At 39.5% G+C, this 27,480-nt stretch overlaps 1 protein-coding gene across 3 annotated transcripts; it reads right to left on the bottom strand.

Moving 5' to 3' along the window:
* Positions 1-460: 460 nt before the first annotated feature.
* Positions 461-24,704, bottom strand: elovl1b (ELOVL fatty acid elongase 1b). 3 transcript variants are annotated; one of them, XM_034223489.1, is made up of 10 exons: positions 24,578-24,704; positions 10,021-10,104; positions 8,656-8,757; positions 4,348-4,453; positions 3,792-3,982; positions 3,346-3,426; positions 3,201-3,257; positions 3,005-3,110; positions 1,733-1,869; positions 1,226-1,516 (listed from the first exon to the last, which is right to left on the bottom strand). In XM_034223489.1, exons 4-10 carry the CDS (start codon positions 4,415-4,417, stop codon positions 1,226-1,228), a joined length of 933 nt encoding a protein of 310 aa, XP_034079380.1. In that variant the 5' UTR covers positions 4,418-4,453; positions 8,656-8,757; positions 10,021-10,104; positions 24,578-24,704. The 3 variants fall into 3 exon arrangements, with proteins under 3 accessions (XP_034079382.1, XP_034079380.1, XP_034079381.1); XM_034223491.1 differs by lacking the exon at positions 8,656-8,757 and having other exon boundaries at positions 461-1,516; XM_034223490.1 differs by lacking the exons at positions 8,656-8,757; positions 10,021-10,104 and having other exon boundaries at positions 24,578-24,659.
* Between the last annotated feature and the right edge of the window lie 2,776 nt (positions 24,705-27,480).

Genomic DNA, 27,480 nt, shown 5'->3' with positions numbered 1-27,480 from the left:
CTGCTTGTTCCACTTTATAAACAAATATGTACTGGATAAGTGGTTTATTAAGCTGCCATCCATTTGAGTATAGGGAAAGCATTTCCTCCGAGTGCTTGTCTGACAGCACTTCTGACCCTGATGAACCAGCTGTTGAGATGTGTTGGTGTCGATCTGGATGTGATGCTTTCTCTCTGCCTCTTACTATACATCTTTTCTCTAAAGAAGAATGGGGCTCTTGTTTACCTCCCACTCTCTTTGCATTATTGGGATGGCTGAGACAAGAGGCCCAAGCAAATAACACAAATACTTTTCTTCTTTGTTGCAACACAATGTCAGAGTCTTCCCCCAACGCTCTGACAACCGAGTTACACAGAGTAAGTAGCTTTCTGCAAGATAATCATTGTTAGAGCCAGTATTTTTGATTGTATAAGAAAGGCCACCTTTAAGTTAGCCTTGTCAAGAAGAAAGAATACCCAAGTTGTTTGTTATTTTAGCTTATTTATTTTTGAATATTGTAAAGGGGTCTTTTCTTTGTTGCACATGTAAAACTTATTTTATTTTTGAGCAAACACATCGCTTAATACCATCCAAACCATCGGAGGCCAAGCAACACAAACATAAAGGAAGAACACAATTAAAACATGTCTGTTTAAGGCGTCTAGTGGCTTGATAGATAAACAAGGAAGGAAGCCATGACAATCATTACAAAACAATGTGTACAAAATAATTTAAAATTGTATTTATTGGCATTTAAATTTTAAATACACAATATAACATTTAGAAAGTCTAAAGCATACCAATACAATTAGTTGGATTTTTGTGCTGTAAAACTATTTACAAAAAGTATTTTCAAGTCTGATAGAAACTGTACAGTCATCTGTCCACAGGGGGGGTCAGGACAATGTGAGGGTCAGAAAAGTGGTGAAGGCAAGAGAGGTGCGAGGCCACCAGTGTGAGACTGAACTAAGAGGTTGTTGCAACATTAGTGAAGATAACATTTGGATGGTAAAACATCTTCTCTTCATACATTTTATTCCATAAATGGTTTCCTGACTATAAAACATCAAACAAAAAGGAACCACCCAAAATGTTGGACCCCAACTGTGGAAATCATTGACCATGTCACTTCCCCTTTTGTTGCACATGAAACTAAACACAGGAAAAGAAACAGCCAAACTATCTTTGGAATCCGTAGTAGGTTTAACAGGTTAACATGGTCATGCTTCGGAGGCTTTTCCTTCTCCTAGGCCTTCTTCATCTTGTGACTGCTGCCGTTCTCCTGCCGATTCGAGCCGTTGATGCCGTTCTCGTGTTTTCCGTTGGCGTGGACAGCGGTGCCGTTCATGCTCTGCTTAACGTCTTGTTTTGGCAACCGCTTACCCTTCACGTAAGCCTGGATCCAGAAGTTGGAGAAGAGCACGAAGAAGAAGGTGCCGTACATCCAGATGAGGTGGAGGATCATGGGGAACTGGTAGTCACAGCTGTCCATGAAGTAATACTGGGTAGCGTGGAGAGACACCAGAACAAACTGGGTCTATGGGAAGAAATCAGGAGTCAGCCAAACATTCACTTTAGGAAAATGTTGGAGTAGAGACTTTAACTTGGCAGGTATTGAGAAGACACTGAGCAATTCTTAAAACAAATCTATTCAAGCTACATCATCTTTATCCTAGAAGCCTACAAGTAAATGTTAAATTAACATTAATGATGAAGCAAACACAGAAAAGTGCAGACTGCAGGGTGTACGTACCAGCTGAATGGCGGTCATGTATTTCTTCCACCACAAAAACTTCTGGAAGCGAGGTCCAGCAGCAGCAAGGCCGTAGTAGAAATACATGATGATGTGGACGGAGGAATTCACCATGGCATGAAAAGACCCCATTCCACCTGGGGAACCATCACAAACAGCATTCAGAAGAAGAACAGTGTAGCTAGAGAACTGCTGATTAAAAACAATCTGGACTCTCCAGTACATTCCTGAGTTTTCTTTCAAGGTCAGACACCAAAACAGATCTCATCACTTAAAAAAGGCTCTTTTCATGAAATAGTAACGTTTGTCATAAGAAAATATACTGTAGTATTTAGCAGAAAGTCAAAGTATAGTCTGGTACAAGAAGTCACAAATGGAATTTTTAGGCTGGCACAATGAGATGGATTTTCCTAAATGAAAAACTACGTGTAGACTCATACAGAAATAATCCCTGTCAATCATCACTCATGACCCACTATAAGTATGTGTTCTGTCTGTATTGGCAGAGACCCTGCCCTTCGAATAGTATGAAAAAAAGAATTAAGTCAAGTATGATTTGGTACAATAAAATCATAGAATGGTAGCTACCGAAAAGGTTACAAAAAGTCTAAGTATATATAGTTTGTCACAAAAACATAACGAGTAGGAATTTTTCGAAACACTACCAATCTGTGGAGTGTTTGTATCTGCAGAGGCCCTGTCCATCTGTAATGTATGTCATAAAGGGTAACACAAATATCTTAGAATAGTACATCATGGTATCTTAAACAAGGCACAATGAGTAGGGAAAAAAGTGCATAGACTTATAATAAAATGTATGTGGTGTGTCTGTTTTTGCATAGACCCTCTCCACTAAATAAAATGCATACAAGTAACAAGAAACTAGAAGTAGGACTATATATAAAAAAATATAGAGAGAGAATGTGGTCATAAGAGAAGACCTAAAAAGTAAAAAATAAAGCAAATCATGAAAACTTTAAAGCATAGTATGTCACAAGAAAGTCATAAATATGTCAAAATAAAGTACGACACAAAATATATACAAGTGATAATATAATGTGTCATAAGGAAGTCAACTTTTGTTTACAAAGAACCATTCACACAGCCTTCTCAGTGTGTCTTTAACGAGATAAGAGCAGAAACCGAAGGGAGGACAGTGCTGCTGATTGTCAGGATGAAGTAATGGTGCTATTACCCCCACCTGTTATTCCAACTCCATTAATCATTTCCAAACCCTTTGTCAAAGTCAAGATGTGGTAAATGTGTACCCACCAGGAGCGTAGACGATCCCCCACCACCAGGTCCAGGGCATGAAGGAGTGGTGGAAGATGTGCAGGAAGGTCACTTGGCCGTCTTTTTTCCTCAACACGAAGAAAAGCTGAACGAAACAGGGTATTGATTAGTTGAAGCCAATCAATGGTGACCGAAACTTCACAATAAGGCGGTCGAGTAAAAAGACTGAACTCACTGTGTCCATGAGCTCAATAATCTTAGAGAACCAGAACAGCCAGGCCACTCGGACCATCTAGAGAGGAGAATAAACACTTGGTTACATTATAATCATTATCAAATGTACTAATGAAGTATCAACTGAGTATTCAGAAGGGACTTACTCGAAGTGCTTCAGGACTGTCAGACGTATCGACTGGGTCGCATCGCCAGGTATACGTGGAGGTCCAACCAGACATAAGGAACTAAAAAACAAGACAATTTATTAATTTAATTTGCAGTCCTAGCTAAGAACAACAAAAGAAGATCCTTACAGATATGAACAACCAGCACAGTCCCTGGCAGAACACTGTTGTGTGACAATATATACAATGTTTAAGTATAATATTGTTAGTACTGGCATTTGTTCACTATTTGTATATATTCAATAACCTTTAAAAGGCTGCTACTTATTTGTATACATTGAATGTGTACCACTTTGCTATAACAATTTACATCTCGATTTTGATATAAATTCAACCAATATTAAGCAATTTCCTATCAGACCACTGTGCTGTGTGTAATTGCAACACGTCTTCAAATGTAGGAGACTTCAAGTCTTGTGTCTTACTTCGTAGACGATTAATATCGACAGTGCCACTAGCGAGAAGTTGTACACTATCATGGCTTCCTTTAGCTGGAAGGGCTTTCGATTGGCCATCATGCGAGGTCCGAGGTACATCACAAAGAAGAGGTAACCCAGCAGGATAGCAGACATCGCAATGGGATTCTGCATCAGCGGATATTTCTGAATTCGTGGATCTAGAGGAAGAAAAATAGACGAAATGTCAGATAACAGACATTAGGGTATCTGCACATTTTTTAAGTCCACATTTTATGACTTTTAAGACCTCTAAAAAGGAAAGAATAATAACAATACAAAAAAATCGATGAACTGGACAACAGTATCAACCGTTACTGAGTTTTATTGCATTTGAATAACGAGAAATATTCAGTGCACATTAACCAACATGACTGCCCCAGATACAATGTAATACCTCCCCTCCTAAAATTCCAGACCTTTTTAGACCTTGAATATCAAAAAATAAATGTAAGACTTTTAAGACTTTTTAAGGACCCTGAGACATAAAAGTGATCTTTTGTATTTAGTCGGGTGAATCACTTACCAGCTCCAGCCAAGAGGAAGTCGTAGATGTCCACGGCATGAGAGCCCCACTCCTGAAGCTGTCGAAGCATCTTTGCCGTCTTGTGGTGTTGCTGTTACCCAATTATCTGCAAGCAAAAACAAACCAAGAAGCTTGTTGTTAATTGTATATTGTTAAACAAGCGGCAATGCTTCCTCCTCTCCCATGGAAGTCATTCCAATATTGAAATTTCATTAAAACATTTGCTTTTTTTTCAAGTTTTTCAAAATCAGGGCATAGACGTGGAGATATTAGGCTAGTCAACAACATGCGCTGTATATATGTAAAACAACTTTGTTAGGTGAGAATGTGTTTTGGACTGGAATCCTTACTTGAATTGTACAGTATTTAGTTTGTCAATGTGCCTAAAAAAAACACATAAAACATTTGTAAGCCTTTGTGACACTGCCTTCAGATTCTCTCCCTTATAAATGTTTCTTCAGATTGGTAATTAGCCTCATCATGTTTTACATCGAGGTCAATGAACCGTTATCATTTCCTTTCCTTGTTGGAATCTTATGCTTTATAAAAGTGGTGACATTTCCTGGATAGTGAAATGTCCAGGTATACTGTAGGTTTTCCCCTTCAATAATGAATTACAGAAATGGTAAACAAAAATAAAAATCAAGTCTTATTGTCTGGCTCTTTGAGATCGACAGGCCTTGCCAATAAGAAAAACATGTCGGAAGTCATTTCACCACCAACAGTTTTTCTGTTATAAAGACAATGTGACGATGACTGTGACGACAGTTTAGGATTTCGTGCTGATACCTGCCTTCTCAGTTTGTAAGAGCACGTCCCAGCAGAAATAAATCAAGACCTGCCGAGCGAGCCAACAGTAGATGAGCTGGAAAAATTCACAGTATACTGCCAACAACTGTACCAAAACATGTACAGTCAGTAAATGAAGAGCTAAAAGAGTTTCACACGCTCAACCATACATGCTGACTCAGAAACGCAGTGTTTTTTTTAATATTAGGGATGCACCGAATATTCGGCCACCGAAAATTATCGGCCGAAAATGGTTAAAAAGGCCCTTTCGGCCGAAAGGGTTTTAGCACCGAAAAAATATCACCGAATGTCAGAACAGGCTTACGTTGGTAACCTAACGTGTTGTTGTGATGACGTAATAAAGACGCGGCGACCATGCTCGCGGCTAGCTCACAGGGGGGGGAACATTGACCTTTGTCATCGAGATTGCCCTGAGCCTTTAACACATCGTATTAAATAATCTGATGACAGACTGTAAACAGAATAGCTGAAATTTTAACAAACTAAATAACTCAGTTACCTCTAATCATTAACCCATGTTTGTATAATGTAGTTAACTCCGTGTCTTGCTGCTAGCATACATAACACCTGACGTGGAAACGTTACTCGTGGATGGGGCTACAGAGCTGCTAGAAAGACGGTCGAACCCGGTACATTCCTCCGTCTGCATGCGGTGCACTTTTGCTAAATGTTTAGACAAATTGCTCGTGCTTACATGCTAAACTCTTATTGCACTTATGGTAACAAGTATTCTCCACATCGAGACGGGTAAAGTTTAACCACACCTCGGAGCGCGTTCTCTCCGCCATCTCCGCAGTGTGCTCCGCTGCATGTCGCAGCTGCGTGTGTGTAAACTGCCCCGCCCCCTCGCACACAGACGGGAGAGAGATCTCGTCTGATCGAAAATACATCATAGACGCATTTGTTGTCTTTGCATATTAGAAACGAGTTGGCGACACTAAGACTGCGATATAATGTTTTTTAGCAATAATACATGACATATATAAATGTACTGTATGCATTCAAAAGTGCTGAATAAATGTTTTATGGACCCATAATAGTGATTATTATTTAAGTTAAGTTTTGCCATAATCATGTCTATTTCCATAATCAGGTAGCTGAACAACATTGGTAAAAAATGTATACATTATATATATATATATATATATATTTCTATTATATTACATTTTCGGCCTTTCGGCATTCGGCCAACTGTTTCCTATTTTCGGTATCGGTTTTGGCCAAGAATTTCCCATTCGGTGCACCCCTATTTAATATATAATCAAAAACTACAATGCAGTCACAATGAGCCTATCAGATTTCCACAAAAACTAGGAACAGTCCAAATTGGTAGGGGTCGCTCGCATCTCCTCTCAAAAAGTAGTAGATTTGCCCAGTCTGACAGGAAGCGCTGCGAGGGGAAGCCACAACAGAGGCCCATACAGTAACTAATGATATTTAAAATAAAAAAATCCCTACGACTATCGGGTGGTTTGGCTTTTAATGGATCGGACAGTCGAGAATCATCCCCCGTCCTTTTGAGGTCTTCCTGTCAAAAACCTGAGACCAATGAATGGCAACAAGAAGTGTTTTGACCCAATTCCCGATTCAGCAGAACTGAAAATTCAATAACAGAGAAGCTCATTTATCGGCAAACAAACACTCCTTACGCAAATCCCAGGATGCTTTGCTCCAACGTGGCCTCATATCAGAGAGGAGGTGCTAAAAGGAACAAGGAGGGCATCCCTTATCTCACAGGAAGGCGGCACCTAACTTGCCATCTGTGTGCAAGAGTCACGCTGAAAAGTGAGAAACAACAAACACACTGCTCTCCCCAAATGAACCCAGCTGGGAGCAAACAAAGGACATTTCCTGAACTCTCCAGAATCGTTTAAGTTCCCTAAAACCAAAACGTGTTGCTTCTCCTTATGTAGCAATCACATGTATTAGAGAACTGCCACAGCACACTGTTCAACTACAAGTATGTGCTCACATTGATGCTATGTTTGTTTTTTTAGAAGTGCATATTTTTCTGTTGACGCAGGCTCACCATATCAAGTGTGAAGCATATTCACAAAGTTAAGAATAAGCAGGGTGTGGTCTCCTCCGTCACCAACCTATTGTTGTACAATCTACAAAGCTCTGAGTTTTCACTTCCTTGGGCTTAAAGAACAGTCCGCCTTAAACCAATATCATTAGCAGCTAATAGTTAAAGCTGTGGAAGGGAAGGGAGCAGGGCTCACCAAGGTGCAGCTCAGGTAAACACCAACAGAAGATACATCATAATAAAACATTTGAGGTGTAGTCTAATGCAGTGGTTCCCAACCTTTTTCCCCAAGAGCCCCCCCAAATGACTCCTGTTGGAAGTTGCGCCCCCCCCCCACACACACACACATGGGGGGGGGGGGCGCAACAGTGGTTATTAAAGTTTAAAAGTCTCAAAAATGCAACAACTACTGTCACAAACTGGATGAATGTGAAGTATTTTGTTAAAGGAGGATGAAAGCGGAATTAAGGAGCACTATTGGAGTGACTTTGATGGTTATTGGACTCAGGATTAATTCATTTGGATTCCCGCTGTATGAAGAAATTAAAGGACGGCGCAAGTGGAAACAATTCACAAGGGGATTAAACTGTTTAAAACACATGTAAGCCGGATTTTGCCGATGTGTTTATGTGGATTCAAAAGTCGTAAATAATCTACAAAATGGAGGAGACCGATCTGATCGGAGCAACTGTGACAAATAATCTAACTGAAACCGGCATGGACAATGACTATGTTTTAAAAATGCGCTTATCCAGACAAGCCTGGTTTGGAAACTTTACGGGCAGAAGAAACATTTCTATTAAAGAAAGAATTATAAATGTCTGTTTTTATGCCTATAATAGCTACTAACTTGAATTTGTATTCAAATTAATTAATCAATTATTTGTAATATTTTATTGTAATGTAGAGACAAGGCTTATAGTGACAATCATGTATTGCATTACAATTCTATGTATAAAAAAAAAAGAATTCTAAATATGATATTTGGCCTCAAATCATCTGAGGCCTGGCGCCCCCCCTGCGATCCCCCTAGGTTGGGAACCACTGGTCTAATGAGCTTGTTGTATGTTGAGGAATGCTATTTCGCAATTGTTTTGTTATCTTTTTAAATGTTGTTAAAGTGCACAACTGAATTTCCCCTCGGGGATTAATAAAGGTTCATCTTATCTTAAAAGGTAAAACGCTGAACAGCACACATCTACAGTGTAAACCGACTATATATCACAAACTGGACTTTCTTTTGTAGACACCCCCCTGCAGTTGGTTCAATTGTTAACCACGAGTCAATGTCAACATTACAGCACAGTATCTTTCTGGTCGATCTTCTCAAACATTAGTTTTTACCGGTGACTTAACTTCCTAACGCCCAAACTTTAACTGGAGTTTTGTCGCCTTGCAGTCCCCAGCGTTATCACCCACCGTGCAAATGACGGTTTGTTATACAGATATATGACATTTCAGAAAACTCTTACATATAAAGCTGTGGTTGATTTTGTACCAACGATGAAGCGTTTGGGCAGGCGCATCACTTCTCAACAAAGGTACCCTCATGTCTTTGTAGACTCTGTCTTGTTCTGAGGAAAAATGCTGAACAGTTAAATTAAGCAGACGACTCTCTGGTCAGGTAAGTGGCGATGTTAGGGTCATTGCAACAAAGTGACTTTCAATGGTGCACTGGCAGATTCACCGCATCACATGGCATTCATTTGAGTTCATTATCTGTATTTTTGCTATAGAAATGTAAGTTCTTAAAGCCAAAATTGTCTTTAAATTGTGTTGGTAATGCATTGAATTTGAATAGTTAAGTGTAGATTTGTTTTGTTGGCACCAAAAGCCACTTTTCCAAATGAAATGATGGCGTGGACACTGTCGCAGTGCACAGGATTACGATTAAGATATTTAGGATTTGCTTTTTGAATGCTGGTGATCTAAATCTCTGTGTTCATGTTCAAACTACTGTATGAAAATGCAACATGTGACTCATTAGATACTTATTTTTGAGAATACTGACTAATCATGAACTGATTTAAGTCAGGTGATTGGTCTTATGATCATGAACACAGGGAAGAAAAGACACTCATTTCTTTGTATTCCAAGTCCAAGAAGAAGATTGAAGTTTGTAAAAAATGGAAATGAAGCCCTTTTATTCCAGCACTGTGAAACCACACAACTTTACAAGAACAACCAGAACTGTATTGCTTGAATGTTGTTTATTTGTTTTAGCAATACTACAAGTCTTTCCACAAGAGGACAGCAACTTCCTCACAACTGTGAGACGGGTCCACAAAGTGTCTGCTGTTTTATTCCCATGACAGAGGGAAGCCATTTAACTGCAGACACATGACCACTTAGACACCGTCGTACCTTCAGGCAATGACCTTTAGGCAATGACTTGTGTCCTCTTTCACGAGGAATGTTCAGAAGTTACAGCCCACAGCTACACCAGTGCTGTGTCTTGTGACCAAACTAAAACAAAAGTGGTTTGAAAAGTAAAAACCCACCAGTTCAATATTAGGCAGCCTTGGCTCCAAAGTGGCTGGTTAGCATCTCCAAAACAGATACAACAAGCGGAAAGGGAGAGGGGAACATTTCCTATGAGAACCATGTCAATGAATCAGGGATGGAAAAAGAGAGTTCACGAGGTTTGAGTTAATGATGAACCAAAAGGAAATTCAGGAGACAGGAGCCCATTAGTCAAGTGTCCGCAATAAAAAGGACATATTAACCAGAACAGATCCTCAAACACAGAACAGAAATCTTCCCCGATTAAGTAAACAACCCAGGAGCATGTCGGCACATAAGTTAGTTCACCTTCTATGAAACGTATTGCAACTTACCTTGTTGAGACTAGGTTTCCCCCTTCAATCATCAAAATCCAATATGGATTGCTCTTCCACAGGACGGCAAAGCCTCTCCCTGAACTATGAGGGCGAGCCGGCAGGCAGCAGGGCGGCAGCAGCAAAGAGAGAAAACAGCAGAGCAGGGACAGATACAGAGAGAGAAGGGGGGGGGGGGGGAGAGAGAGAGAGACGGGGGTTAGGGAATGAGAAACTGACAAAGTGTGACTGGTACAGCAGTCTTCCGAATCCCCACCCTCCCTGACTCACACTGGATGAATAACTAGCTCACAGAAGGAGAGGGAGGGCGAGAGAGAGAGTGTGTGAGCGAGCGAGCGCATACAGAATACAACTGGGGTCAGAATGAGACGGCCCCTACTGTACATAAACCCACGCTACAAAAAACCTAGAAATAAAAATGCCACTGTGTGACCACCGCCCTGAATTAATCATGTCCCCCCTACACACACCCTCCTGTCCATACCCCCCTTCTACTGAAACACACATAAAAACACACACGACTGTCGAGTGGCGCTGTCAGTTTTTGCACAGGGGTGGGCTGATAATATTATTCACAGGCAGTGGGCGAGAAATCAGAGGAGACTCTGTTATCATGAAGGGAGCCATTGTTACGCCTTTATTGGCTCTCTATCCGACCTACACCCATAAAACAAAACTAGCTTCCATGTCTTTCTCTGTGCTCGGAGACAATACATGTCCTGAAAAAGGAGTAAATGCATGCCTTTCCATTTTGCAATTTTGCTGTGCATGCTTGATTGCTACAAGTTTATTTGAAAACTAAGTGTACATTTATAGTTTACTGGCATCCCATAGAAAAATCTAAAATACATTTAAGCTAGGTAGCGCCATAAACGGTGATAAGATCTTGATGTTTGCTCAGGGTTGGATGGTAAAATTAATGGCAGACCAGATGATTGCTACAAAGGGCAGACATGACTCATATAATAATACTTAAAATTCTTCTTAATGTGTTTTGTAAGGAGGTTTTGCCTTTCTTGAAAAGGGAATCACCTACTATGATCTCACTGCTAGTGGCTCCGAGGAGAAAAACAACATAGCAGCGAGTTAAACATTTAGAGTTTCTGATATGGAGTCACACACTGCAGTCAATCTAGGAGGCAGTTTCACTCTCGCACACTTATACAGAAGGCTTATAAGTCAAATGTAAAAGCTAGGGATGCTCCGATCGATCGGTCACCGATCGATATCGGCCGATACTCACTCTCTACCGATCGATCGGTGCTCTCTAAACATGCCGATCGCATGACGTAAAATACATGACACTTTTCTCTGTGCGCGGCAAAACAAGCTCGCCAAAATGGCTTCACCGGTCTGGCATTATTTTAAGGTGTGCGAAAAAGACAGTAAAATAGCGGTATGCAACGTGTGTGAAGCAGAAATCCTGCAGCTCCGCCTGCCGGACAGGTAAGCAGCGAAACACACACACAGGGAGAACCAGACCGCAGTTCATTTCCTCATATTCCAAACGAGAAATTACGGTAGCAAATCACCCGGTTCTTTACGACCAGAACTATTAACAGGATACAAACCGGAGGAACCAGGCATGGAGGGAGGTGGCAGAGACAGTGGGTGAAACTGGTAAGTTTTCGCCTGTTTGGGGAGTTTATATATATATATATATATATATATATATATATATATATATATATATATATTGCTCGCATAAAATCCCCGGGGTTTTTTGCTTTGTATGTCGGGGGCGGGAGATTCATGTGATTGGTTGTTGGTCGCGTTGCTCGCAAAAAATCCCCAAGCTTTCAGACACGCCCAGCTCCAAGATTTTCAAGATTTTTGAAAAGCTGCTGTGTGGACGTACTTAGCTATTTTATCTACCTCTGGAACAAGCTAAACTAGTTATTATAAATATATTTATTCTTCATTGTCGGGTCACTCATTACTGGATCAGTGAGCTGCATGAGATATTACGGCCCGTCTACACTACAGGCGTCAAAAAAGCTTGAAGCTGGGCGTGTCTGAAGCTTGGCGATTTTTTGCGACCAACAACCAATCACATGAATCTCCCGCCCCCGACATACAAAGCAATAGCAATGTTAAAACGAAGTAAACTGGATATAAACTCCCCAAACAGGCGAAAACCTACCAGTTTCACCCACTGTCTCTGCCACCTCCCTCCATGCCTGGCTCCTCCGGTTTGTATCCCGGTAAATAGTTCTGGTCGTAAAGAACCGGGTGATTTGCTACCGTAATTTCTCGTTTGGAATATGAGGAAATGAACTGCGGTCTGGCTCTCCCAGCTTGCACGCGGTTTGATTGGCTAGCGCTTGTACTGGCGGAATTTGCATAAACGGGATTTGATTGGCTGACGCCAGCTTCGAGCAAGCATCGAGCCTCAAAAGTTGAACATTGTTCAACTTTTGACGCCGATAGACGCTCGCGATGCTTGCAACGCCTTGCCATGCTACCCACAATGCAGTTCGGCGAAGTTTGAAAATATCCTACGTCACCCCATTCAAATGAATGGGCGAAGCGTTGAAAGCATTTTTTGACGCCTGTAGTGTAGACGGGCCGTTAGGCTTGTTTGAGACGCGTTGCGGCTCGCCTCGAAAGTAGACGAGAGTAGCCGATCGCAGCCGGGGGAGGTCTCAAAAAGCTCGCCTGAAGTCGGACAGCTACGAGTCGGCTTCTTCTTCTTCTTCGCTTTCTCTCGGTTATTTGGCGGATTGCAAACAACTTTAAGGTGTCCTCCGGAGTCGGCTTGACTCGGTTTGCATTTATAAAGAATGCACACATGTGTTTAATCGTTAATGTCAGATATGTACTAAGTAAATACATTTGTTCCTGCTCAAGATTAGATTCAACTTTATTGTTATTGCACATATTACAGGTACTGAGACAACGAAATGCAGTTTAGCTTCTAACCAGGTGCAACAAGCAGTAAAGTGAAAAGTAATGTACACAATAGACAGAATAAAATATAGAATGAATTGAATGATGAATAAACAGTGAGGGGTATGAATACACTAGATGTCAGCCTGTGAGTAGTATGAACAGTGTGTATGAATATGCTAAGATATATAAAGTATGAAAACGGTAAGCAGTGCAAGTATACAGTATAAAATATATAGATATTAATTTCATGATGATAAACATTGTGGAACAATGATGAAAAATGGGAATGGATGTGGCGACGTAAAACTGACACAAAACAACAACAAACTTTTGCCGAGCCAATTGGAGAGTTTCATCAGCAGCACGTGGTAAAAACCACCAATGAGCGCTCAGCTCGAGATACCAGCGAGTCGTTTCCCATCAAGCATTTCGCTTCCGCAGCACGTGGAGAGGAACTGCGCCGCCTCGCCGCGCCTCGCTCTCAAGGCTGCGGGCGTCTTTGTCCCACGAGATTTCAACGTCTCATGTAGGCGGGCCTCCAGAGCAAGTCGGACAAAATGACTAACCATCATGCAACGCACTAGCAAGACGTTGATCGCAACTGCGCAGGTCTCGCTTGTCTCAAACAAGCCTACTGACAGGCTGTCAGGAGAGAGAGAGAGAGAGAGAGAGGGGGGGAGAGAGAGAGGGAGAGAGGAGAGAGAGAGAGAGGGGGGGAGAGAGGAGAGAGAGAGAGAGAGGGGAAAAGAGAGCGCTTCCGCTAATTTCTCCCGTGTTATTATCCAAAGTGAATGTAAACTTGAATAATGTACATCATTTGAATGTAATAATTAAGTTGGTTGTTGTTTGTAGAAGCTCCAGTGAATGAGCCCCATTAACTGAGTTTTAAACATCACTTTAAATGGAAGATTTAAAGTGATGTTTAAATCTTCCATTTAGGCCCCGCCCACTCGATCGGTATCGGCCGATACTGATTCCGGCGATCGGCCCCGAAATTGGCGATCGGAGCATCCCTAGTAAAAGCCATAAGAACTCTAGTCTCAGAGTATTTTTAATGGTATTGAAAAGATGAAAATGCTAAATATCTAAACAATTTAAAAAGCGTTTTGTCCGATGAATCTTTTGTGTGGAAACTTGTTGAACTACAACGTTTAAATTGCAGTCATCTGAAAGTGCTGCATAAGAGCTTGTGTCACTCCTAATGACCTCTTAGTGTTAAACTGTTTCTGATCCACTTGACTGGTTCTACCTGTGCCGTGCCGTGCTGTGATGGAGGCACAACAGTGCACTTTAACCCCTCCTACAACTTGTCTTCAATAAAGTTATTAAATAAATCAAAATGAACTTCAATGGAACAGTGAGGGTAATCAGATTACTAGTCCCCCTTGTGACTGTTGGATGCATTTGCCAAATGCTTTGTCAATGTTTCCAAAGTATTGAAATTAGGGATGCACGATATTGGTTTTTTGAAACCGATACCGATAACTTCCTGCTTCTCAAGACCGATACCGATAACCGATAATAAAAAAAAATGTACGCCACTAATTATTTTAACGCATGTGTATTTTTTTCCCTCGGCCGCCCCGTAGTTTCAGAGCGCATTGATTTTAAAATACCATCTACAAGCTGATGCTGACAGCTCCTGTCGCCCGCTTGTGGCAGACCACACTTCCACGCTCACAGGCAGGCACCGACTGGCCATCTGGAGGACCGGGAGGGTGTGTGTATGTGTGGCCCGAGCGAGCGAGAGAGAGACCTTACGTGCATTGTTGTTGTTAGCATCTGGTGCTAGCTAGCTGCGCTAACGGATATACGGAGCTGTTTAAATGAAAACAGAGGAGCGACATTTCGCCACAACTGCGCCGAGCACTTGACTTTATGCAGGAAGCCAGACAGTGGGACATTGTACGAAAAGTCAGCACACTCAGCACGGATAGTACGCAACATGATTGCAGCGTCCAGGCAGCTCCGGTTCGAGCATATGCCTTGAGTTGCACATAGCTCCAACGCCCATACCACCGACGACATGTTTGTTTACTGTCCTGGCTTCACGAGTTAGGGAGCGCTGGATTTGTGAAAAACTCCCCTCTTCCTAAACCACTAATACCACAGTACTGGCAAAATGGGAGGAGCCGAGTGAAAAACAAGCGCCCCTCATCCCAATCCACCCACACCGCAGTATTTATTTTCTTTTTTTTTACCCAAAAAATATATTGTATATTATCGGGGCTATTAATACTGGTATCGGGTTTATCGGGATGACGTCATAATTCCTAATATCGGACCGATAATTATCGGGCCGATAATTATCGTGCATCCCTAATTGAAATGGTACCAAAAATCTATAATATCAAAAATGTCAGTATTGTGACAAAACTATACAATTTTGACTGTATTTTCATGTTGTAAAAAAACAACATAACCATGAAGTAAAATATACTCAAATTAATTGTACTTGACAGTTGTTATAAACAAGCACACACACACACACACACACACACACACACACACACACACACACAACACACACACACACACACACACACACACACACACACACACACACACACACACACACACACACACACACACACACACACACACACACACACACACACCACACACACACACACACACACACACACACACACACACACACACACACACACACACACACACACACACACACACACACACACACACACACACACACACACACACAGATGTTTAAAATAGGATATAATAGATTTAGCTATACTGTAGCACCAGGGAGAAAAAAGAATGACTGATTTCAGTGTGTTTGACATACGACTGCCAACGCTTAATTCTAAACGATTGATAATCTTGAATTAGAACAGCAAAATCCCAAAGAATAATCTGTTTCCTTGGAAAGTGTACAGCAGGAATGTGTGTGTGTGTGTGTGTCAGCAGCATTACAGCACTGAGCAGAGGTCTCCCTGAGTTTCCATCAGCGTGTCACACGGCGGTGTGAGGAGTCTGACCGTTCTGCCAAAGCACACATCTCAGGTCAAGTTAAGCAATGTGAACAACTCTAATAGTTGTTCACATGGAAAACATGATGATAACTGACACATTACTACAAAAATGGCAGAGCAAAGTTGTGATTGATGAGGTAAACCAAGTTTTAGTGGTTTTGTTCTGGATAGCAACAATGTGGACAGAAGATGTTGTTTTTGTCCGGTTATTTTAATGTTTATTATTGTCTTTTTCTGTGCTCATAACTTTTAAACAAGTCAGCAGAAAGGATTGAATGGCAGCCATTTGTAGGTTGAGTGAATGCCAAGTTGAAAGGATATAATCAGTGATAGTTGAATAGTGTTACAAAAAAACAACATCAATTCCTAACCCGTCCAGCTGGATCACAACCAATCATCACAATCAAGGTAAAACAAATGCATTAGGCAGCGTGCACTTCCTGCACACCATGGACAGCATGTCAGCTGGGAGTCATGTGACCTGCCTCCAAATATGCTTGACATAACTGTATATCAAAAGATAACAGGCTACAACTCAATCTATTCCAGCATCATTCTGCTGCTTTGTCACCTACAAACAACACTAAGTCCAAATGTGACTGGCTATGACATATTTGCAGAACAGCTATAAAGGGATACAGTAATATGCAATGAGGATGATCACGTAAACTAGCCTTATGTAAAATAAATAAGTCAAGTTTATTGTCAATCTCAAAATATGTTTGTACACACAAATAAGTGCCAATCTAGGAGATCAAATGCAAACTGCTCCGCACCATGCAGAACAGAGAGCTGCCATTTTAACGACAGATTTAAACAAACTTGAAGTTAACCAACCTAAAAAGAAACGGCTTCTTATCCCCCCTTCACTGGAATGTTTCTGAACGTGTCGTGACACCGCGTGTTTACACCAGGGTGAGGTCTGTGTTTAGGTGGGAGTGGGCGAGCATAAGCAGTCTACCTGCAGGTATTCGGACAATGCCGGCCATTTAAAACAGGTCTTGTTCTCTTCACGACCCTCCCCCCTCCCTCTGTGCATCAACGACTCAGATTTCTGGAACATCCCACAGGCAACAATAGTGACATCGCAACCTTACAAATGACATTTCCACAATAAAGTGGGGGCAAAGCACTTTGTTGTTCAGATTAGTAATAATTTAACAGCTAAACCACATGATCCAATCCATTTTAGTAAAAGCTAATGTAATGGCTGTAAAGTCCCTCATTGCACAAGAAAACTGTGCTCACACACAACTATGGAAACGACTATGTCTGAGTAAAAAGGTGTTCTGCAAACTGTGTCATTTTACTGCTGACATTTGGTTCTCTTCCACATAAATACATTTTAAAAAACATGTTAGATCTTCTTTATCGAGATTGAACTCAAGCTCAAATTCTATAATATTGATTAAAACAATTAAAAGAGAAAAGATGAACCCAATAGTACAAAAGGAGGCAATGCTCAAGAGTGTGTGAAAATCTACACGTTCTGACTTGAGCTCAGAGCAAGATATCTTGTTTGGTAATCTGAGAGGAATTTTCAAACAAACCTTTCATCACAGGGAAAATCTTAAGGAGGATCCCAACACATTACATTTAGCTGACGCTTTTATTCAAAGCGACTTACAATAAGTGCGTTCGACCAACAAGATACAACCTTGAAGAAAACAGAATCATATAAGTACATCAGGTTTCATAGAGCCAAACATTTCAAGTGCTACTCAACTGGCTTTAGATAAGCCAGTCCTTTATTAGTATATAAGTGCTTTGTTAGTCATTTCAATCAGATCAACTACAGAGCATTTATACAGAGTACACACACTGAAACAGAGAAGTCTAAAAACAGAACACCTCCGTCTCTCCTAAAACAACCTTAAATCTTGAGACTAAATGTAAATGGCTTAAAGAACTTTGATACATTACCAAACTGTCTTCATGTCAAAATCAATAGAGTTAGTAGATTTCTATTTAGTAAAAACAAATACTTTTAGCACCTTAATTGAAAAAGATGACTCCAACAATTACAAAAGCAAGTATTCAGACAAGTAAACTCTTTTACTTCACCAACTATTTGAATGTTACAAATCAATCAGCAATGTATGCCAGCCTGTTGGTTATAGGTTTTTCTATCTGCGCTACAGTACTAAGTTCAATTTGAGCTTTGTCTAATTGTATCATCTTCCCACTTAAACATCCAGTGAATTGATTGGATCCTTTTCCCCCTTTGAAGGGTTTTCTTGCTGACGCAATGGTGCGTCCTTGTGTGCGTCACGAGAGACAAAGCTAACACTCATTGACAAAACAACTCCAATTGATGGCTGAGGCAAGTGTAAAACGGGCCGGGTCACCAGGTTGAGAATCGTGAGCATGCAAGTCATAGTTACGACTGAAATGACACTCTTCCTGTCCGTCTAGAATACCTAAGATGCCGCAGCTACGGCATCATACTGTAGTATGACACGAAACATGCAAATGTCTTAAGCTGTAGTAAATAAACAACTGGGACTTTCGGATATGCGTAATATAACAGAAAGAAAGATGTAACAATATGGAGTTGTGCCAACATCCCCTAAACAGTAATATTTTTTAAATGTGTATTTTTGTTTATGTTTACAAGCTGAACTTTGGTCTAACTTTCCAATAAAATGATGGCGCAGCTGTTTTACAAAACACTATCTATGAAATCTCTTCAAGGCTAAGCAAGCAGGCACAGTTATAATCACAGGACAGATACAGAAGGAAAACGATTGATGAAACTAAAAACAAACCTAAACTTGTTGCCACTTTGTCAGGCATGCTGGTCAAAACACAGCCGTAATCAGAGCCAAGGACATCGTGCCATTTAGAAAAAAAACAAGAACAACTAGTATTAAACTACACTTGTAGTTACTACACTACTAAGCATAACTTCTCTTGTTTTTTTATTTGATGAAATGTTGGGATTTGACTCTCTTGGACTTAAAATCACACATTTTACATTTAAAGTAATATTCCATCTGCCACTTACTTATATATAATAACTTGCTGTATATCTTGTTATTGCTCATTTGTAAATTCAACATGTATATTTTCTACTTTCTTGTTTATTTATTTTAATTTGTATTGTACAATGCCATGTCTTTGTATGCTGCTGCAACACAAACATTTCCAAAATTGGAATCAATACAGTACTATCTTATCTTAATATCTAACTATATTGTCCTTGAAAAATATGTATAATGTAAAATAAAATCTTTACTGCATGTTGCTGTTACAGCTACTGGAAAGGAGCTTCAAATTGTAAGTAGACACACATGCTATAGAGCAGAAATCTGTTACTGCTTTGGTTAGTGTGGATTAAAAACCGAGGACTTCTGGACAGCGGTCTGTGCCAACGGTTCACTCTTCTTCCTCTAGAAAAGCTTTATACTGTATGAAAAATAATCAGCCTCAAAGTAAACCGTGCAGAGTGTAGCTGTAACAGATAACAGTATCCTTAACTGCACCCTCGCTGGCATTCAGAACAGTAGCCTGAATGCACGCTGAATGTTATGCAAGTTCTACACAGGAAGAAAAACCTCAAACCTCAAAGCATGAATTTCTAACAGTTTCCTGAAACATAAGCAAGGAAGTAATCTATTGTTCAGTGATCAAACATTAACCTCTCACTGTCATTTGGAGCATCACTTAAAACTGTATCAAACCATTAACATGGGAGGAAAATTCATTTACTAGAGTACTCTAATAGCTAAGATTTGACAAACTGACTTATTCAAAAGGATTATTCGACGCATAAAAGCAAAAATGGGCCAAGATAACTGTCAACATTCATTTAAGTTTGCATTTATGTATCAGCAGTTTGTATATGGGCCTGTGTTAGCCTCTTCAAATTAAAAGTAAAAAGTGACAGTGTATGCAGGTCCCTACCATTATACTAAAAACTATGTAAGGCCACTGAGGCCATAAACTGTCCCATATCCCAAGGTCATAAACTGCCACTTTTTCTGGAACACCATCATGCTTTGTGTGTCAGTGAACTGAAGTCACAGAGAGGTGACAAGGAGCCCTTTAACACCAAACCAGGAGGTGATATTTGTAGAGGAAAATGTGCATGACTAACATGTTTCACTACCTACTGTAGCAATGAACTTTAGCTGCTCAGTGACCTAACAGGAGGACACTGTGGTAATGGTATAGCATGGTATATGCAGGAATCCTGAAGTCAAATGTAATACCTTTTAAGACCTTTTTTAAGACCCTTCCCATTAGGGATGCACGATATTGGTTTTTTGAAACCGATAACTTCCTGCTTCTCAAGACCGATACTAAAAAATGTTTTACGCCACTAATTATTTTAACGCGATTAACGCATGTGTATTTTTTTTTCCTCGGCCGCCCCGTAGTTTCAGAGCACATCGAGTTTAAAATACCATCTACAAGCTGATGCTGACAGCCCCGCTCCTGCCGCCCGCTTGTGGCAGACCACACTTCCACGCTCACCGGCAGGCACCGACTGGCTATTGGGAGGACCGGGAGGGTGTGTGTATGTGTGGCTCGAGCGAGCGAGAGAGACCTTACGTGCATTGTTGTTGTTAGCATCTGGTGCTAGCTAGCTGCGCTAACGGATATACGGAGCTGTTTAAATGAAAACAGAGGAGCGACATTTCGCCACAACTGCGCCGAGCACTTGACTTTATGCAGGAAGCCAGACAGTGGGACATTGTACGAGAAGTCAGCACACTCAGCACGGATAGTGCGCAACATGATTGCAGCGTCCAGGCAGCTCCGGTTCGAGCATATTCCTTGAGTTGCAAATAGCTCCAACGCCCATACCACCGACGACATGTTTGTTTACTGTCCTGGCTTCACGGCCGCACACCATTTACGTCACAGCCAGGCATGAGTTAGGGAGCGCTGGATTTGTGAAAAACTCCCCTCTTCCTAAACCACTAATACCACAGTACTGGCAAAACGGGAGGAGCCGAGTGAAAAACAAGCGCCCCTCATCCCAATCCACCCACACCGCAGTATTTATTTCTTTATTTTTACCCAAAAAATATATTGTATATTATCGGGGCTATTAATACTGGTATCGGGTTTATCGGGATGACGTCATAATTCCTAATATCGGACCGATAATTATCGGGCCGATAATTATCGTGCATCCCTACTTTCCATACATTTTAAGACCTCATCGCAACTTCGAGTTCTAACCGGTTACCTTGGCGACACACTTTACCTCACATTTATAATATACAGTATTGATTGTCCTTCCTCCTTATCTTCCAACCATTTGGACGCAAACTTGCATTTCCCCAAAACGATGTTGTTTAACAACCGGCGTAAACGGACCTTCGCGCGCTATCAAGCAGTGAGCGTGCGATGTCCTGTTCAGATGACGTCAAACCCAACGGGATGCCATCAATAAACTACACAGAATCACACTACACACCTACGCAATGATTACATTCAGGCAGACTGTAGAATACAACCTCTTTGGACCATTTATATACTTATTGTTGAAAACAAGCTATAAAATGTAATACCTTGGAAAATGCAGTTTAATAGCCTTAATTTTCGCTAAATTGATTTATCAACTTTTTAAGACCCCACGGACACCCTGTATAAAGACTGCTGCATAAACACAACACACTGCAAACCGTTCCCATGTATTTTCTCCTCAGTGGAACTAAATGAGTCCTTTGGAGAAGGTGTTGACATTGGAAGCTGATGGTGTGATAACAACATGCAAAGTTGGAGCGTTAACAGTCACAATGCCACTGCAGTGTTTACATTACTATCAGTGGGTGTGTACACCTGGGCTGGTTGACCTTGAGCCTCTTTGTCTCCATGCCACTGTGGCATGTTGACAGATGTCTACTAGGGTTGTGCAATTAATCGTATTTTAGTCGCAATTACGATTTTGGCCTGCCACAATTACGAAAACAACATAATCGGGAAAAAAACGATTACTTTGCTTTGCTAGGTTGTATCATTTATTTATCATATTCATATATGTTTAGTAGCTTGTTGAAGTGCGCTCCAAAATATTTGTTGATCTTGTTTATTGGTATTTATTATTTTGATGTTATTTATTTAAATATAAATGTATCGTTTATTTTCAGTTGAATTATACGTTCAGGGTATCAACAGTTAAAAAGATACTGTTCAAATTATTATTTTAATTAGTTTCAAAGTCAATGAATAATCGTATTTATTAATTGTGATATCAATTATTGACCAAAAATAATGGCACTGCCCTAATGTCTAGTGTTAGTGATCCATAATCTATCCCACGGCCATCATCGGAAAAGAGAAGCATCAATGAGACATTCAAGCAACACAAAGTCTATCAAGAAACGAGCTCAGGTTCTGCTGCAACACATCCGCTTTTTGAGATCAAATAAAAGAATGTATTTTTTGTAAATTGTTTTCTATGTCCAAACAGTTACTGATGTTTTGCGGAAAATGCGTTTAATTTCAAATGTGGTCCGTGTCAAAGTGTCAACTTACATTAACTGTGGTACTACTTTCTGGTGTAGTATAATCCTACAATTTCAGTATTCTTGTATTGTATAAAGGAGGTGTGGTTGTAATTGGTTCTGTCTTTCTCCCAGGCATGACTCATGCTGTAGCATCCAGTAATCTGGACTGCTCAGAAAAGTATCAAGAGTAATTATCAAGAAACGTTATCTTTACATAATGATAGATAACAATGTTCATATTTACTTGATGGCTGCCATGATAAGTCAATCGACAGAAACGTAATGAGCAACTACTTTGATAATAGATTCATCTTTAAAGTTCTATTTCATGTGCTTTAAATGTTTCGTGCCTCTTGTTTATTGAGATGTCCTGCTTTTCACTGTTTTATATCATATTAAATGTAATATCTAAAACATGACATTTAATACATCACTTGGGACTTTAAGAAACTGGGGTGGACAGTTTTTACTATTTTTTTTACATAGATCAATTGCAAGATGATTCAAAATCACATTGCCAAAGGTTTAATACTGGGGAAGACAGAGGACACTCATACTGTGTATATGTATGTATGAGTATATATATATACCCTCCTGCCACAAATAAAACAGCAGACATGTACATGTGCTGCTGTATTTATTGAAAATAGTATTTTTGGAAGGTATAAAAGTAATTATTTCTCATGAAGTGTAGTTTAGTGATACTGTCCTGTTGACTTATAAGTGACATTGGAAGCATGTGATAAAATGTGTGTGTGTAGCGAGCACATGGTGTGACGTCACGGCTGACAGAGTGGGGATGGTGGCAACACGTTGTGACCACAGCTAATGAGCCATGTTATGATAGACCACACAACAGCATTTTACATTTTAAGTAGTAGTTTTTGGGGTGATTTAAAGAATATTTGTAACCCACATACAAGTTTATATTTTTCTTGAAACTACCAAAGTGATTGTGAGGTAAATAATGAGTAGTTCAACCAAAATCACCCAAAGCCCAAGGTCAGCGTTCATATCGACTACTTTAACGAAAATCAGATATCAAACAGATGCAGGTTTGTACAATAAATAATGCTATTTAAATATTGTATAAATAAATGCAACTATAATATTATTGTACAACAATACACATTTTAAGAATACTATGCTCATTGAGACAAAAATTGAATAGTGAAATAAAGAGTATTATATTAATACTAGAGAGAATATCAGAGTATATTACCGTCCATGATGTGTCTGACTTTTTTTCCTTCAAATGTATATTGCGAACAATCTGTAATATATATTAATCTTTAAATGGTATGGGTAAATAGCACACATATGTACGTTTAATATATAACAAATTAGTTGTTATAGAGCAAAAAGTCTATAAGTAACTAAGCAAAATGAAAAACGTGTTGCAGCTGTCCCCAGTCTCCCCTACTATTAACCGTTGACATACTGCTGCTCGGTGGTAGATGCTAACCGCGTTAATCGTAGCCTAGCAAACAACTCTTAGTAAGCTACCAAAACCTTTCAAACACACAGAAAAGATCAAACACCTGTCTTGAAACATACTCTAATCTATGCCTTTAGGACAATACATTAGTCACAACTGAAGCTACTAAAAGCAGGAAACTATGGTGCAAGAAAGTGAACCGTTAGAAACAGTTATCATGTTTTGCTAGCAGGTAAATCTCACTTCTGATCGACAACCTACCTGTTAAACACATCAATGTCTTCTCTGTGTCTCCTAATATATGTTTGACAGATACAATCTACACAAATAGCTTATTTACTGCCTTCAAAATGCAGGGGAACAATAGCCCGGCTGTCAATGAGCTCTTTGTCCGCAGCACAGGTGCAACTGATGAGAAGCGGGCTGCAAACAGGACGATACCAGTATTACCCAAAATTACTAGTTAAAATAGTGTGTGCAAATGTAATATTTAACCACACAATGGAGAGACATTTGGGTACCACAGAAGAAATAAAGCCGGATGTGACTCTCTTTAAACTTTAACCCGCTAAAAAAATCTTCATTTACAGCACATGTATACAAAAGGTTTTTAATTTACATCAAGATAACCAAAACATTTCACCAACTTGAATGAATTTAACTTTACGACGTAACGGAAACTGGCACCGTGCAGAAACAAAAAAACCTACGTATTTTACTCCTATCTGTGTTAATGAATAATAAAACAGTGTTATAAAAGTACTCACTTCCAATAAAGGTGCGGGAAAGTGTCGAAGGTATTGTATGAAGTGAGCTCTGCTTCCTCTTCCCCTCCGCTTACACCTTCCTCTCCACTCGCTTGATGGAGCTGGAAAAAGGTGGAGTCATCTGAACTGAGAGCTGGTCGCCTAATAAGGACGTAACCAAGTGACTGTATCAAATGTCAATCATCACCAATATATCCATGAAGAAACAAGTTGTTATATATTTTTTTATCACCCTCTTTATTTGAGAATGGTTTGGTCTGATGTTGAATGGACAAACAATCCAACAAAAATATGTGTGTTTACTTAAAATGTCACACACTTTTACCTTCCCTTTTCAATATGGCACCACTATTAAATATAACCATTTGTATTTGACAGATACTTTACTTAAAATCTGACTTTTGGGTATTTTTTACTAATTCATTTATTCTTCTGTTGCTTTTGTTTCACTCTGTATGTGAACATGTGTATCCCTGCTGTCAACATGTTATGTGTATGTATGATGTGCTTGTGTTTTCTTGAATAAAAAACGAATTCTGTCAAAGAAACAAAAGTCATCTCCAATATAAAATCAATCATTTGCATCTTCAGTCTAACAGGTTCAGCTTTGACATAAGTGTTATAATTATGCTGCTTCTGATAAGGGCCTGTTTGGTATATAAAATGGATAATATACACTTTTTGGTCTACGGTGTAAAAACAGCAAAGAGGCATATATATACCAAACAATCATTTAAATCAATGTATAAAACGGACAAGTCAAATCAAGCAATCTGATTGGTTCTTAGCCGTGATATACTGAGCGTATACCACGGGTAGAATTGTAGTTACTTTTCACAAGTCAGTATCCCTCCGCGTCTGAGAAATACTGTATACAGAAAGGCAAACTGCTTGCATGCTTCGCGTCGGGCCGAACCACGCCCCTTAGCTGTGATATAATGAGCATATACCTGTCGTGAGCTATTGCTTAAGTATATATTCTTAATATTTGCGAAAAAGAATACACTAAAAGCACATCAAAGATATTTTCCTTAACCTTGTATTTCTTTTTACAGCCTTTATCTTCCACTGTATAATAAAAAAACATCGAGATTATTTATACCAAACGGTTATTCAGGCTTTGAATCGATAAATGACATAATATGATCCCCAATAAAGACGAAGATATGCGTGTCTGTCAAACAGCACTGACAAGATGTTTCACATTTGACACAGTGTAAACTCCGCTCAGTCAACTTGACATTTTGTTAAATATGATCTAATGAGGTAAAGTGATCCCACGTTCACTACCCTTTCAAATGAGATGCAAACTCAAATAATGTTGATGAAGTTCTCCTGAGGTGGAGTTATAATAAATACACAAAGATATAACAGAGAGAATGGAGGATCTGTATTGAGTCTGTAGCATCAGACACCTGCTTTGATGTGTGATCATAAATCATCCAGCTGTATGGTGGTAAACTCTCCTCCTTTAAGCGCTAGCCTCTCTTTTACACTACCTGAGGCCTGTTGGATAAATGTTAAACCTGATGAACAACTTAACCATTAGTTATCTGTTTGAATATATTAAATATTCAGTATAACAGTTAAATAATGGCAGATTACAGAACACAAATGTCTCTTTGTGGTAACCAAAACAAAAGTTAAATTGACTGTAAAATGCTTGGAATGTGTCAAGTTTTGTCTACCTAAAATATATTTGTGTCTTATTTTTTGCTTTGTTTCACCTCAAATAAGCACTGATTATGTAAACATATATTAACAGTTGGATATAAAGGTGTATCCCTGATCTACAGCTACAACTGTTTCACTAAACGTGTTGGTTTGGACTGGCTGGATGCTTTATGTGTCGCAATCAAAAGTGACAAAATGAGCCAGACTGGTTGCACTTCCTCCTTTTGCACATCTTCAGGCAATTGCAGTAACACAAAGTAGATAGCAAAGGCTGCAGCAGGACGTCCATGCTTCCTGTTAATGTTGTCAAGATTTTTTTTTTAAATCTTCCATTGCACTATACAGTTCAGATATTTTGGCAAGATCACACATACTTGTTTGTATGTTAACTCAAGGGGGCTCTTACACACCTTATTATTGAGTTTTGCAAGCTTAGTTTATTAGTTTAATGCCATAGTCCTCTGCTTTCTCCTCGACTATATATGCTTTTTATTTTAAAACAATTGTTAGTTTCCTTCACATACATAAAAAAAAGCAATCCAATTACAAATGAATAATGTAAATCATACATTTGAATAGATAACATGTAACACAGTGGATCAAAAGGAAACAGAAACTAAAACATGCAGGCAGAGCCAAACAGGGAGAACAAAAATAAAACTAATACTAGATTTTAAGCTGCTTTCTTCAAATATATAGCAGTATTTAAAGCATTGATACCAAATTGCTACCAAACAGCACGATAGTCTCATAATTACAGTCATGGTGACCCCAAGTGGATATATTGGCTTACTGCAACTTTTCACCGCTTTCTTTTCCCCCCATGTCCATTTTTCTGAAGTTTCCAGAAAGCACAGAGTAGAGTAAAGATATGATGCAAAAACGTATAAAATAATATTTCAACAAAATATACAGATATTAACATGTATTCATATGTGTGTACATACATTATAAAACACATCATAATCAGGTGGTTTTTAAGACTTCTTCTTTCATGTTTGACTAGCCTATATGTAATCAAACATTAAGCAATACATTTTTCACTTTCTCTCTTTTCTACATGCTTCAAACCAAATAAAGTCAAATGCAATCAAGATAAGAGGCAAATCATCTGTGCTTTTTCCGATGACAGGAACTGTTTTTGGGACTACCATTGCCTTACTTTACATTACATTAGATTGCATTTAGCTGACGCTTTTATCCAAAGCGACTTACTGTTTAATAAATTA

This window comes from Gymnodraco acuticeps, unplaced genomic scaffold (genome assembly GCF_902827175.1).
Source record: "Gymnodraco acuticeps unplaced genomic scaffold, fGymAcu1.1, whole genome shotgun sequence".
Taxonomy (NCBI): Eukaryota; Metazoa; Chordata; class Actinopteri; order Perciformes; family Bathydraconidae; genus Gymnodraco; species Gymnodraco acuticeps.
Note: the sequence above shows the minus strand (reverse complement) of the source record. Positions and strands in the feature narration are given on the sequence as shown.

Coding starts and splice junctions, on each gene's coding strand:
- elovl1b (XM_034223491.1), bottom strand. CDS start 4,417: ATGCTTCGACAGCTTCAGGAGTGGGGCTCTCATGCCGTGGACATCTAC. Junction 3,258..3,345: donor ACAGTCCTGAAGCACTTCGA/GTAAGTCCCTTC, acceptor TCTCCTCTCTAG/ATGGTCCGAGTGGCCTGGCT. Junction 1,870..3,004: donor GGGGATCGTCTACGCTCCTG/GTGGGTACACAT, acceptor ATGGTTCCCCAG/GTGGAATGGGGTCTTTTCAT.